Source organism: Gouania willdenowi, chromosome 21 (genome assembly GCF_900634775.1).
Source record: "Gouania willdenowi chromosome 21, fGouWil2.1, whole genome shotgun sequence".
NCBI lineage: Eukaryota > Metazoa > Chordata > Actinopteri > Blenniiformes > Gobiesocidae > Gouania > Gouania willdenowi.
In genome coordinates, this window is record NC_041064.1 from 3636919 (window position 1) to 3652679 (window position 15761).

Genomic DNA, 15761 nt, shown 5'->3' on the forward strand with positions numbered 1-15761 from the left:
TCAGGAGGTGAGGCGCACCTGAGTGAGAACAAAAAAAGAGCCTAAACCCAGGGAACCTAAACTAGACGCAAATTAAGCAGAAAATAAAACAGGAACTAAAACTAAACAGAATCTCAAACAAACTAAAAAAAGAGGGTCATCAGCGCTTGAATTCAGAATAGAATTATTTTATTGTCATTATACACAAGGTACAACAAAATTAAGAGACAACTCTTGTATAAAAAAAAAAAAAAAAAAAAAAGAAAGAAGTGTGTTTACAAGGGGAGCCACTAAGACAATAAATAAACAATAAGAATAATAAGAATAAATATATTACACAGGAACAACAGCTTTAGCATCACAGTGTTAAAATAACCCAACGTGCCATTAATTAAACCAACCCAACAAACACATGATACATGTAAAGAAAACACACCCACTCACGGATGAGAGCATTTAGTTTCTCCTATAATCAGGAAGTACTGTAACTGTTCTATAGTCATAAGGTGGTGCAGGCACCAAAGACCAGATACCTACAGATACCATTTCCAGTCATATCTTCCTCTTCCTGCCGTCTTTTACTTCTTCCTCAGTCTCGTTAGCACTGGTCACACTTCCTTTCCTCTCTGATTCACTAACAACCCAACGGATGCTGCACAGAATGGTGTCTGCTCGCCTCCGGTGAGACATCCATTTTCGTGCAGGTTGTAACCACGCAGACGGCTGGCACAGCCACATGAAAAACGAGCAGGAGGAAGATCATCTATCATTTCAACAGAGCAGAGAGAAATCTGTTCAACTTTGCACCACAGCTGGAAAAACACACAAGGACTTCACAGATAGTGAAAGGTATTTGTTTCTGATCAAGCTGTAGCACACACATGGCTTTAAGCCTTAGATGACACGGGCATCTGGCGGCCCAGGGGCCACATGCAACCCTCTGTCTAATTTTCTGCGGCCTGTAAAGTGAACGCACAAAAGCAAGAATACATAAAAAAAAAATACAAATAAATCACATTGCAGGAAAATACAGTAAAAGACAAGAAAAACCCAGAAAATACTCCAAAAACACACAAACAACTACAATAATACACAAAATTACTCCAAACAACACAAAACAAAGACGAAAACACAAAAAAATGACTTTGCAAGCCCACAGTGTGAACAAACAAGCAAAACGTAAACAGAAATACACATACATTACTCCAAAGAAAGCAAAATGACAACATAAATACACAATATGACTCCAAAAAACATATATTTTACAGGGAAAATAAACATAAGGACAACAGAAATGCAAAAAAAAATGCCTCATAACAAGCAAAACAACAACAAACATACACAGAATGACAAAAAAACACAAAATTACTATAAAAACTCTTTGTTGTTTCCTTGGTCATGATTGTACTGTAAATGCTGACATACTGTAGATGTTGATAATGTGGACTTTCAATCATACAAACACATTTTTGTAGAATTTGCCGACCTCCGCTTTAAGATGACACACAAGATCCCAACTCAAGCTTGTTTTACACATCGTAGTGGATTGTGGCAAAAATCTTGACATTTAAGACGAGACTTGGCCAGTCTTTGCTTTTATCAGACACAGATTCTGTTACTGGGTCATTGTGTGTTTAGACTAAGGCCAAAATCTGTTTTCCTGAGCACTACCAGATGTTACAGGAGATGTAACCCTGATACGGTCCAACTTCTCTTTGCTAATTGCTTCTAAAAACTAGTTAAAAACTTACTTTGACAGGAAAAGATTAACTGGAATCAAATATTTTGTATTTTTTTGGTGTTATTTTGTGTAATATTGTTTCATTTTGTGTGTTGTTGTCGTTTTGTGTGTTTCTGGTGTTACTTTGCATACGTTTTGCTCTTTTTGTGCATTTTTTGTATCATTTTGTATATTTCCTTATTTGTGTGCATTTTTTAGTCATTTTATGTGACATTTTCCCTCATTTTGTCTGTTTTTGGAGTCATTTTGTGTGAATGATCTCAGTTTGTGCTTTAATACAGTCATTTTTCTGTTTCCGTTTGTGTTTGAAATACATTTCTTCGTCCGTTTACACATTTTTGTTTCCGTTTCATCGTCTTTCCCTGAATCAAACTGTGATTACAGGCTATTAAACCTCCTGAAATCAAGCCAAACATCCTTAATTCAGTTAAAGCAGTTGTACCTATTGTCATGTAATTCATATTTATATACAGCAGAATGTGATGTCCAGCTGTTTGCTAAACACTTTAAACTTTAAACCAGCTGTTTTACACTGAAAAACATGGTGTAAATGTGAGGGTTTAGTACGTGTCATATTGATATTTCCATTTTAAAAGGTGAAGCTTGTCATTGTGTCAAATTAGATAAGATTTTGCTTGATAATTGGTATTTACGCCTCCCTGACCATCTTTTTACGAAGACAAAGTGCGTATAAATGTGCATGTGAGGCTATTTTCAGTGTCCTGTTGTAATGTACAGTAAATTTTGTTAGATAAATACGTCAAATAATTAAAAAAACCTCTGAAAAAATGTACAATATTACTACATTTTACAGCTCTACATCCAGAACAATGAGATTTTCCTGATTACTTCGCACTGCAGCAGTCACAAGTTTACAACAATCATCATTGACCGCATCCCGCGTGTGTGTGTGTGAGGAAACAATCCATTATCTCATTTACTCGTCCTCAGCACAGTTTGTTCTCGTCATGGTTTTAGTGGAAATCTGAAAACATGGCGTGTGCATCTGCTGATTCTGACTGCTTACATCTGAAGCATGTGTGGAATGTAGAGTCATGCATGTTGGCTTTTTTTCATTCAACAGCCACTTATCCATTGTGTCGCTCCACGTCATTGCCCTACAACCACATTCCTTTGGTTGGTCATAGTAAATGTTTTTCCCCGTGGAGAGGATTTATCATTCAATAGCACGTTTTAACTCACCCCACATTTTTCTCCATTTAAATCAAATAGTAAAACCTATTTCCTGGGTCTTATTGCATTAATTTAAATGTTGTAGTTTGTATCACAATGTGTCTATTGTAAACTTTTTTCTCCATTTCTGAGCTAATGTGAAAGCACCAACACACCTGCCTCACTTTTTACTGCTCAGAATAAACTAAACTGATACTAGAGCTGAGAACAATGTGTTATTTACTTGTTAAATCATTATTTTACTGAGGGTACGAGACAAAAGCCAGTTTTTCTGAAAGAAGAACATAGTATTTGAATTTAAAGCTGCTAGAGATGACATTTTTTATTTATTTATTTTTTTATCAGATAAAGACATAAATTAAAGCGTCATAAAAAATAATCAAAGTATAAATAAAATGAAGGAAAAGGTTGAAATCGCTGCTTGAAAGTTTGTTTTGATCTCCACTGTAAAAACTCTCTTAGTGACATTTTCAGAAAAGTTTCCCACATTGCATTATGGGATGTGGAGTCCCGTAGACGGATGCACAGAAGTGTTTTCCCTTAACTTTTACTGTGATTTGACAAGCAGGACGGTGAGTGGTTGACTCCAGTTTGGTTCCTGGTTAAATTCAGTGCTATCACCTCACTCCACTTATTCAGATCTTTCCATTTGAACCCCTAAAATAAACATTATTCATTGGTTTGCCACAATTTTCAGTGAAAACACCAAAAATGTGTTGGGAAGTCACTTTGTCAGAGTTTTTTGGGGCAAACACAAGAAAACACAGTAAGAACGAAGTAAAAACACTTATTTTTGTCTTTTTTTTTAATGTTATCTTGTCTGCACATTCTGTCAAAGGTCAACACTACATGTAGTGCAATCTTTTTACAAAGTGTCTATTTGTACGGTTGCCATACGGACAACCCCCGGTGCTATTGGTATGGTTACTAAAGTACAAGTACGTAGCGTCTTAGCCTTAGGATTAGGTTTACGGTTAGATGATAACCCAATATCGCAACCATTTTTAGGGTCAGGTTTAGTCGTAGTCACGTAACCTAAACTGGCCAAATAGAGGCGCTGCGTATGAGCTGAGTGAATCGTTACATCCCTAGTAGTAATACAAGTTTGTAACAGCAGCCCAACGGCTCTTTTGCCGCATTAGCTTAGCTTTAGCATTAGCTTGATTTCTAGTTTTAAATGCTACATCCTCAGTGGTGTGGTGGTTTCTTATGGTGAATAATGTAGAGTTTTGTTTGCAGCTTCACCACGACTTATTTCCACATTATAGGAATTACAAATTGCGATCCTTTGATCTCTTTTTTTGTGTATTACTGCTGAACTGCGGACATGCTAAGCTAACCGTGCCTCCGTGTCCGTGAGTGTTGTTCTCCTGTAGCAGAGGCATGCGCACGCAGACACATGTTCACATGCACCTTCAGAGCTTTTTATGTCTTTCTGATCCATTTACACGTATGATTTACACTGTAACTAACACCAGAGCCCTACCTTCATATTTAGAAGTGCAACGTAGAAAAGGGTCCGGTCTGAAACGCGGCGCAGCGTAACGTTCTGAAAGTTGTGCAATCAAATACACCGGTACGGCGGTATATTAAAAGTTAATATCATAACGAAAATATATACTGGTATTCAGTATGAACCAGTATTCCGCCCAGCTCTATGTCAATTATTTTGATAGTGCTGAGTGTGTAATGCTACAGTTAAACCAGTCTGGTGACAAAACGGCTAAAAACACGTCTATGATGTAACTGTCTACAGTTTGTCTTTATAAAGATTTGCTGAGAAGCAAACATAATATATAGAAGAGCTCTTTTCCTAAGAAAGCAGTAGAAGATGCTGGTAAACTAAACAGGATTTGTTGGCATGTCAAAGTTCCACCGCTATTATTGTTTTTGCTCAGGTAAAACTCGCTGAGTCACCCTCAGCCCGTCTTTGGTTTCGTGCTACATTCTGATGCACAGTCTGGATGTTTGTGGACGTTTCACACTGAGCTGCTGTTATAAGCCAGAGAGACAAAGATATGAATATGTAAATCAGACACATCCAGAGTGGCTCGCCCTACAAAAATAGAGGTCGGACGACATAAATATTGATGATGTTCCAGGTGAAGAAGCTTCCTGTTTAACTGTGAGATTATTTAACAAACCACAGACACAATGGGCAGTCAGATAAGGTCAGTGTGCTGACACACACACACACACATACACACACGCACAATTAAAAACTAAATGATTGAAAATACACAAAATGACTCAAACGAGGACAAATAAAAACAAAGCATACTCGAAAAACAAACAAACAGACAGACGGACAGGGCGGGGAAATTCTTCCTCTCCTTCAAAGTAACTCATGCTTTCGTCCTCCGATTTTAGTTGCCATGGTGACGGGGGTTGACTTACCAGTGTCCCATAGGACTCACAGGTCTGAGAACAGAAGAACAGACAAGGACAGAAATAAGGGCAAGACTGAGACTGATCACACGCTATAAATGTGGTCGTCTTTGTGTGAAACAACAGGATGTTTGTGACGTCTAAGGCAGCCATTCTCAACTGGTGGGTCGAGACCCAAAAGTGGATCTCGGACATCTGGTCAAAAATAGATAAATAAATAATGGTTCTCATGTTGGACTTGTCTTTTTTTTTTTTGAAAGAAGCTTTTCTTTTGACAGGCATGCTGTGGGAAAATATATAGATTTATGTTTTTAAAAAGATTATATATGTGTGTTTTCAATGCGATTTAATGATGGTGACAAAATGTGGGTCCCAGGGTGAGACCAGTTGAGAACCCCTGGTCTAAAGCATTTATTTATTATGGTCATTAGTCCAACAACATACACGTGATTTAGAAACGTCATTCAGCATGAAGAAATGTTCAATACTTCCCTATAAAACGTCAGAAATCTGAAGTTTACATAATTTTGTGACTGATTATGATCTATTGATCTGAACTTTGCTTCTACTTTGATTTGCATAACATTTGGGCCAGATATGGAACCAAATGCAGGGTTCTAACCTAGAGAATCTAAAGAAAAAAACCCTATTAGAAATTCATCACGAGGCCAATCCCACCCCTACTGTGAAGCATGGTGGTGGCAGCATCATGTCTTTGGGTAAAATCTAATGTCCTCTCTCTTTCTGTGTCTCCACAGCTGTATCATTCATGAGACAGAGCGCATCCGCCTTTGGATTTGCTGTGAGTTTGAGTTTCCCTCCATTTCTCTTGATTGATGAGTCATTATTTAACTATTTGTGGTGTTGCTAAGTGTTATTGGTCCAATTGTTTCCACGGTTACAATGCAGAGAAGAGGGACCGAGTTCTGCTGCTGGCCTGAAATTAAGTGTGTTTGCCCGATAAAATGCCAGCTGTAGGTGCAGATGTAGCTTACCTCCATCAGTGTGAATGAATGAGCAACAAAAACATCACTAAAATCTATTCAAAGTGGTTGTTTTTCCTTGAGTTGGATCAGACACAGGCATGGGTTAACAAATACACAAAATGACTAGAACATTATACAAAATCATTGAAAATAGACACATTTACAACGAGATGATTCTAGAAACACACAATTAAAAATGAAATAGTGGAAATTACACAAAGTGACTCCTAAGACACACAAAACAAGAGCAAATAAAAACAACAATTACTCCAAAAGCAACTGAATATAACTCAAAAACACACAAAACAACAAAAAAATCAAATTACAAGAAAAAAAAGAAAGAACAACAAAATGACATAATTCCACAAAATGACCGACAAAATCATTGTAAATGCACAAAATGACTCAAAAACACATACAACCACAAAATTACACAAATTGTGTGAATAAAATCAAAACAACAATACACAAAATTACAGAAATTTCACACATTGAGAGCAAAAATACAAAAAATGACAACACAAGTACAGAAAATGATTCAAAATCACACAAAGCAACAAGAAAATTACACAAAACGTCAGAAGAAAACACCTAACGACAAGATAAACACACAAAATGACAACAGAAACACATAAATGTCAACATTAATACACAAAAGCACAAAAAACAACAAGAAAAATACACAAAAATGTCATAATATACAAAACAACAACAGATCAAATAAAATCCCATTATGCTGTGATAAATTGGATGCGTTCATAAAGCTCTAATGATAAATCCCTGGTGTTTCAGGTTGAATTAATCATATTTGTTCCAGTGCAGGTAAATGTGACTTGTTATTTTTTTGCAGTTTGACGCCACACTCGACGTCCTCTCATCCATCATCGTCCTGTGGCGCTACAGCAACGCAGCAGCAGTTCACTCAGCACACAGAGAATACATGTACGTTCAATAATCTCACCTCTGCTGTTTGATGCTGAACGTTTGTTTATTAATATGTGATGTTTTTGGCCTCAAGATTCAAATTGAAGCATGCATTTGTATTGTCTTGATTTTGCAGCTTCTAATTTTCCAATTGTTTGTTCTTCAAATCAAATTAACTCAATGTATTACATAATACCAATGTGGAGGAGAACACACACACTAATTGAGGTGCAGTGTGTGTGCACTGCTACACAACAGAGTATTAATTGGTCAGAACTGAGGCTGGTTGTAGCTCAATAACTGTCAGCTTATCAGCTCTGCTCTGAGCTGGGACACACACACACACACACACACACACACACACACACACACACACACTCTGAAAGACACAAATCTACACAAAGAGGGAGGGGCAACCTGGGATTGTGTGAGATTAATATGCAGCGTGAACAGTACAGGCAAAAATCAAGAGTTTAGTCTGTTTTTGGGGGGTTTGTGAGTTTTTTGTGTGTTATTGAAGTTTTCATGTCCATTTTTTGTTCGTTTTGTGTTTTTGTGGTTATATTTAATATTTTTGTTGTCAATTTGTATATTTCTGTTCTTATTTTGTGAATTTTTGGTGTTATAATCCATATATTTGTCTCATTTTGTTGGTTTTTGTGTGTTATTAGAGTCATCGTGTGCATTTTTTGTCTGTTTTGTGTGTTTTTGTATATTTTTCTCTCATTTTGTGTGTTTTTGTCTTTGTTTTGTGTGTTATCGGAGTCATCATGTGCATTTTTATTTTTTGGTCGTGTGTGTTTTTGTTGTCATTTTGTGTGTCTTTGTTTTTGTTTTGTGTTGTTGTTGCAGTCATCATGTGCATTTCTTGAGCGTCATTTTTTGTGTTTTTATTGTCTTGCATTTTTCTGTTATATCGTGTATTAGTTATATATTCTCTCATTTTGTGGTTTTTTTATGTGTTATTGGAGTCATTATTTGTATTTTCTATTCATTTTATGTATTTTGAAGTGATTTTTTGTTCTTGTTTTGATTATTTTTCTGTTACTTTTGTGTATCTTTGTAGTCTCATGTATGAATGGGCACTTGATGCACATTTAACCATTAAAACTACAGCATGCTCCAACATTGTCCAGTCTTTATGGGGTCAGTCTGATGCTGGACTTTTCCTCTCCCACTAACTAAATCCCAGTGTCTCTGTGTTGGTCTGCAGTGCATGTGTCATCCTCGGGGTCGTGTTTGTTCTTTCCTCCGTGTGTATCCTGGGAAAGGCGGTCCATGACCTGGCAACCAGGATGCCACCGAAAGTGGTGAGACTACACACACACACACACACACACACACAGAAAACACTCCTGCTATCGGGACATGAATATATGATGAAACAATATGATGTGCACATGTGTTCACGTGCACGTACTCCACACCTCACAGAGATCTGACTTGTGTGTGGTGTGTTTCTGTCTCTGCTACAGACACTCGCACATTCTTTATCGTACCCCCCCCCCCCCACACACACACACACACACACACACACACCCTCTCTGCAGAGCTGTTGAGACTATCAATAAGGATCCTAAAATAGTCTCCTCTCTCTGTTGCTGGGGTACAGCCCAGCTCGGCTGTCGTCACAGCCCAACGCATTATTTTCAGCTCTTGTTCTCTGAAACTTTGTGTTTGTAAAGGATTCACCCTCCATTTGCCATCTGTTCACCACTCACAGCCAGAGTTCTCTTTATCGATTCACTTATTGAGCTGCAAGGGCTTTAAAATCCAATTAACATGCCAGTTTACCTTTGATCTGGATTATTAGTATAGCATAGACAGTTTTATTGCATTAGAAGACATTACTGGTATGAATCTGTAGGGAAAAAAAAGTATTTATTAGCTTTGTAAACCATCTGGAGAGCATTTAAAGGTTATTTTCTACAAAGATGGAGAGTTTTATCACAGTGGGGCCCACAAAAATCATGTGATTGTGTCTGATTTGAGGGTTAAATTATCTATGGCCCCAAAAAATATACAAAATAACAGAAAATATACAAAATGACAACGAGAAGATTAAAAAAAAAAAAACAAACACAAAATGACAAACACACAATACAACAAGATGACAGAAAAGACACAAAGCAACAATAAAATAATTAAAAAAAAATACATAAAATGACCCCAGAAACACACAAAACGGCTTCAAAATTACAGAAAACACAGAAAACAACAAAATGACAAAAAACACACAAAATAATCCTATTAAGATAAAAAAAAACACAAAATGACCTCAGAAACTCATCAAAAACAACAACAAAATCACAGAAAATATACAAGACTAGAATTAAATGTAAATAAATAAAAAAAGACTTAAAAACACACAAAACAAAACAGAAAAATACACACGACAGAAAAAACCGACAAAATCATTATTTGTTTCTCTTAATTCAGTGTGAGAACCACTTCCTGTTTATCTCCATTAACTAATTCCAATGAAAAGTTTTCTAATATTCCTTAAAATTCTCGAGTTTAAATTTCCATGGAAATTTCCTTTCAAAGTCCCGCCTCTTTACAAACCTACTCCTCACACACGAGTACGTTTGCATTTATGTTTCTATCAATGAATCTTCTTCACCATCGTTTTTCCTCTTTTTTCCTTTTGTTTCTCTGTCATTTCAGTCCAGATATAATAGATCTCTGATTAGGTGGTAACCTTATTGTAATGTAGTTTCCTGTAAGTCCTGAGCTCTGCAGCACCTTTAAATAATGAGCTGTGAATCTGTCTGAGTGGAACAGAACATGTTCAGTGTCTGATTAGAACGAGACCTGAGGCTCACCTTTGTGCACGTGCACCAATAAATACAACACAATTCCTACAGTTACACAGGCCTGAAACATCAGTATTTACCTCATGAATAATGGAGACGTTAAGAAAAGCATCACACAGGAGGAAAGTCACTTTAAATTGAAAGTTTTTGCAATAACTGAAGAATACTGTAAATATACTGACATAGTTAACCAATCGTGTTTAATCATATAGCTGCTGCGCAGCAATTGTTGGGGCCAGGCCAATCTTTAGGCAAAATAAAAGCAGCTGATAGCTTTTAAAGACAGATGAAGACAGAACTGTGAAAAATTCAGTTATTGAGACAAAAATAATAAAAAAATTACACAAATTGCATCAGCAGTTTTGAACAATGATTTATTGGCTCCATAAGTGGAAAAACAAATGTTTAAAAATGCTATTTTTGAATTAACTAATCATTATTAAATGTTGTTCACACGAATTTGCAAGTGTGTTTAAATCAAATTGACCTAATAGTACTTTATATGCAGTGTTTATTGATGCCTTGATAAAAGATCGGCTTAATTTAAAGAAAATGTCACATGGTTCACCATCCATTAGTTTCAAGCTGAGGAAATGTATTTTTCCCCATCACTGGATTTAAGTTATTTTGTTACACTTACAACTAAAAACACACAAAACCAAATTAATGAGCTAAAGATGAACTAAAGTGGACGGAAAGTTTGTTTTATTTTGGTTTTGTGTTGACACTGGAAACTAATTGTTACCAAAAACCAGTTAAAAATCCAAACCGTTTGATCCAGTTCTTCTTCTTTGTTGTGATTATGAATGAAAATAATGTTTGTTTTTCAGGACGACTTCCTGTTCAGCGTAGCCATAGTGAGTGCGTTCCTGTGTGCTGTGCTCGCCGTGGCCAAGTTCATGTTGGGGAGGGTTCTGACGAGCCGTGCACTCATCACTGATGGTACGTGCACAACACACAGTAAACAAACACACTGCAGCTTTAAGAGTCCAGAACAAATGGAAAACATCTACATTATGGAACCAAATGAGATCAATAAATAAAAGTCATTCATATCTGAAAAAGTTTTGAATGCATTTAAATGAAATTTGGTGAGCTGTTAGACATTATAAAAGGAAGAAAGAATTAGATTTTGGAGATGATCTGGCAGTTATTGTGGATACAGTATCCAGAACATGTTTGGCTGGTTCTACAGCACCACCTGCTGGTGACTCTGTGTATATAAACTAAGTGAAGGTTTGCTCTCTGAGTGCTCCTTTTGTTTTTGTTTTTTTTGTGCATTTATCTGTAATTTTGTATGTTTTCAGAGCTTTTGTTTTGCTTTTTGTATATTTTTGTGATAATTTTGCAGTTGTGCTGTGTGCTTTTGGTATGTTTGCATTTTTTGTAGGATTTTATGTAATTTTCTGTCTTTAAAGGCATTTTGTGTGTTTCTGGTGGCCCCTATTATTTGTGTGTTTTTGAAATAATTTTGTGTGTTTGGGAGTCATTTCATTTAATGTGTGTTTTTTGTTGTTGTTTTGTCTGTTTTGCTATTGTTTTTTTAATTTTATTTATTTTGGTAGTTGCACAAAGTGCATTTTTCTTTAATCTTGTATGTTTTTAAAAGGAATTTGTGTATTTTTGTTGTTTTGTACATTTTTCTGATAATTTTGTAGTCATTTTGTGTGCTTTTGATATGTTTGTGTTTTTTGTAGATTTTTGGGCATTTTTTATCTAATTTGTATGTTTTAGAGGCATTTCGTATATTTTTGTTGTCATTTTGTGTATTTTTATTGTTGTTTTGTGTATATTTTTTGATAATGCTGTGGTTGTTTTGTGTCCTTTTGATGTATGGATATTTTTTTGTCATTTCCTGCATGAATCTGTATTTTGTATATTTCAGTTGTGGTTTTGTGTATTTTTCTGATAATTTTGTAGATGTTTTGTGTGCTTTTAATGTCTTTTTTGTAGTTTTTTTTTTTTTTGGTAATTTCCTGCATTTTTATGTAATTTTGTATGTTTTTTGGAATAATTTTTTGTGTTGTTCGATTGTCGTTAATCTATATTTTTTTGCTTTTTGTACGTTTCCACAAATATAATCCCAGTTGCCCATGTGTGCATTAGCATGTGCTGCAGTGTGTGACTTTTCCATTTAGCTGAACTACGAGAACATTCTGTAATTACACACACACACACACACACACACACACACACACACACACACACGTAGGTCTCAGAGCTCACAGGGCATCAATCCAATAAACCTGAGATTGCTGTTCTCAGAGTCGACGTATATTTCCCACAAGACTCCAAACGTTCTGCAGGAGAGACTAAACCCCCCCAGACTCTGAAATGTACTTATGGAGGAAAAATGTATCGACTGAGGCCGAGGGCTGTAAAGGTTCACATCTATAAGGATGATAACTACTGGACGCTTCCATAACGACCGTCATAAATTATCACTCTTTCAATACCAGAGTGCACATACAGGATAATTATCATTATTATCCCATTGAACCATATTTAACATCTAGGACTGTCTCATAAATAATAATTTGCCTGCTTCTACAAAGTAGATTATGGAAGAAGTAAGTATGTCCAATAATATGTCACACTGCAGTACAGGATGATCTCCAAGAAATGTACGACAACTAAAGCAGGATGCACACACACAACGATGTTTCATCTGTCACACACACACACACACACACACACAGACTAAAAAAATGAATCAGATTTAGAACAGTTTGTGTGTGTGAGAGCTGGTGAATTTCACTGTAGTGCTACATTGTAAATGATATTATAATATTATGTTTTATTAATGTGCAGGAGTAGTGGATACTTGGCTTCAGATTAAATGTCTGACGGACACTATGTCATGTCTATTATTACACCTGTCTGCATCTAAAATGGTCAATTTATTCTCTAAATATTACAACTTTAATCTCTGAATTTTACAACTTTAATCTCAAAATATTAGAACTGTAATCTCTAAATATTACGACGTTAATCTCGAAATATTACAACTTTAATCTTGAAATTTTAGGACTGTAATCTCAAAATATGATTACTTTAATCTCCAAATATTATGGCATTAATCTTGAAATATTAGGACTGTAATCTCTAAATATTAGGACTGTAATCTCTAAATATTACGACTGTAATCTCTAAATATTACGACTGTAATCTCTAAATATTACGACTGTAATCTCTAAATATTACAACTTTAATCTCAAAACAATATTACTTTAATCTCGAATTAGTATGATTTTAATCTCTAAATATTACAACTTTAATCTCTAAATATTACAACTTTAATCTTGAAATATTAGAACTGTAATCTCAAAATATGATTACTTTAATCTCAAAATATTAGGACTGTAATCTCAAAGTATGATTACTTTAATCTCGAAACATTCTGACTGTAATCTCGAAATATTATTACTTTAATCTCTAAATATTACAAATTTAATCTCGAAATATTAGGACTTTAATCCTGAAATATTACGACTTTATTCTCATAAAATTACAACTTTTTTCCTGAAATGTTATGACTTTAAGCTCATATTTCCCAGATTTTTTTTAATAAATTTGAATGTGGTCCTAATTGGTCGTTGTACCTATCAGACAGACTTTAAAAAATACAGAAATAAACCTTTTTTATTAATATTTAATCTGACTCGTTCTACACACTTTCAGTGGTTTCCTCTCAGACGGAATGATTTAAAGTGAAATGTTCTCTTTGTTTCCAGGCTTTAACTCTCTGGTTGGAGCCGTGATGGGCTTTTCTATTCTAATCAGCTCTGAGGTCTTTAAAGGACATCCTGACGTCTGGTTCCTGGACGGAACCATCGGAGTTCTCATCGCACTCATCATTTTGGCGTATGGCGTGAAGTAAGAAACCGACCACTCGGTGTTGTTGTTGTTGTTGTGTGTAATTTAAACACGTTCTACTATGGGCCCCTGATTGTAAAGTTGCACATATATAATAATAAACAACAACTTTTACCAACAAACCACGTTAAAAAAACTTGTGATTTTTACCAGATTTACAGCAATATTTGTGTAATTTGTGATAGTTCTTTTCTTGTAAAAATGAATGTAAATGTTAAATCTAAATCTAAATGTTAAATATAAAATATCAATGTAAATGTTAAATATAAAATATCAATGTAAATGTTAAATCTCAATGTTAAATTTAAATGTAAATGTTAATTCTAAATAGTAAATCTAAATCTAAATAGTAAATCTAAATCTAAATAGTAAATCTAAATCTAAATGTTAAATCTAAAATGTAAATGTTAAATCTAAATCTAAATGTTAAATCTAAATGTAAATGTTAAATGTTAAATCTAAATAGTAAATCTAAAAGTTATATGTAAATGTTAAATCTGAATGTAAATGTTCAATCTAAATGTTAGATGTAAATGTTCAATCTAAATGTAAAATCCAAATCTAAATGTAAATCCAGATGGTAAATCTGAATGTTAAATGTAAATGTAAAATCTAAATCTAAATGTTAAATCTAAATCTAAATGTAAAATGTTAAATCGGGTGAAACTAAATATTTATCTAATATGTGAATTTACCAGAAATACCAAAATCAAAGCAAATTCTGGTGAATTTGCATATTAGCTAAATATTTATTTTCACCCGTGACATTTAGATCTAACATTTAAATTTAGATTTGACAAATAACATTTACATTTAACATTAAGATTTAACGTTTATATTTAACATTTATATTGCACAACTTTACAATGGGCGCCCCATATTCTACGCACCAGAGAACACTTTTCAGTGTGTTTGTGTGTTTCCACAGGCTGCTGAGGGACATGGTTCCTCGAGTCAGACAGACCAGGAACTACGAGCGCTTTGAGTGAGAGGCCTGTGGAGCAGGTTCACACACACACACACACACACACACACACACACACACACACACACACACACACACACACACCTGGGTGCCTCCTACCCTCCTCTCTCTCTCTCTCTCTCTCTACTTCCCTCCACTCACACAATCACGTGAACAGCACAAAGTGTGTGTTTGTGTGTTCATCCATTCATCCGTCCACTCCACCTGATTTCACCCCCAGTGAAGAGGTGGAGGGCTGGAGACGACCCACATGTGAATATATTTATATATGCTGTATATATACATATATACACATAATTCTGTATATACATTCATGTACTGTATGCATCACGTGTCATACATACATACAAACATACGTCGGACTTCTAAGAGACTTTGAAAGATGACGATATGAGTGAAGATCATCTCCTGGATGGAAAACTGCTTCTTCTTCTTCTTCTTCACTTCATTTCTGCTCAAACTCAACCATCGTTAGAGGGATTAGATTAGATTACACGACTCAAAAACTACAGTTTCATGTCTGTGTATGAGGTGTTGAATTTAAAAACTCTGTCACTGTTTCATAGCTGACATTTATTTCACTTTCCTCACATTTATCTAATTTTTCTTTCATTTGAGACAAATTCATGTAAAACAGCATGTTCACTATCACTGCTAAAAATGTATAAACATAAATAAATGAATGTAAATATTACATCTAAATGTTAAATGTAAATCTAAATCTAAATGTTAAATCGATTGCCAAGTGTAAAACTAAATGTTTAGAAATTATACAAAGTGTAATTGACTGATTTAACATTTAGATTTACATTTAATATTTAGATTTAGTTTTAACATTTAGATTTACATTTGATATTTAGATTTAGATTTAA

The 15761-nt window shown here is 34.9% G+C and overlaps 1 protein-coding gene across 1 annotated transcript in view; it reads left to right on the top strand.

Annotated features, from left to right (window-relative positions):
• Positions 1-15480, top strand: part of LOC114455731 (transmembrane protein 163-like) — a 54646-nt gene extending 39166 nt beyond the window's left edge. Inside the window, exons 3-8 of the mRNA XM_028437114.1 lie at positions 6061-6104; positions 7139-7230; positions 8426-8522; positions 10859-10970; positions 13763-13904; positions 14833-15480. Coding sequence (XP_028292915.1) covers positions 6061-6104; positions 7139-7230; positions 8426-8522; positions 10859-10970; positions 13763-13904; positions 14833-14893 — 548 coding nt within the window. The 3' untranslated portion in view covers positions 14894-15480. The remainder of the gene's footprint in view (positions 1-6060; positions 6105-7138; positions 7231-8425; positions 8523-10858; positions 10971-13762; positions 13905-14832) is intronic.
• The last annotated feature ends 281 nt before the right edge of the window (positions 15481-15761 follow it).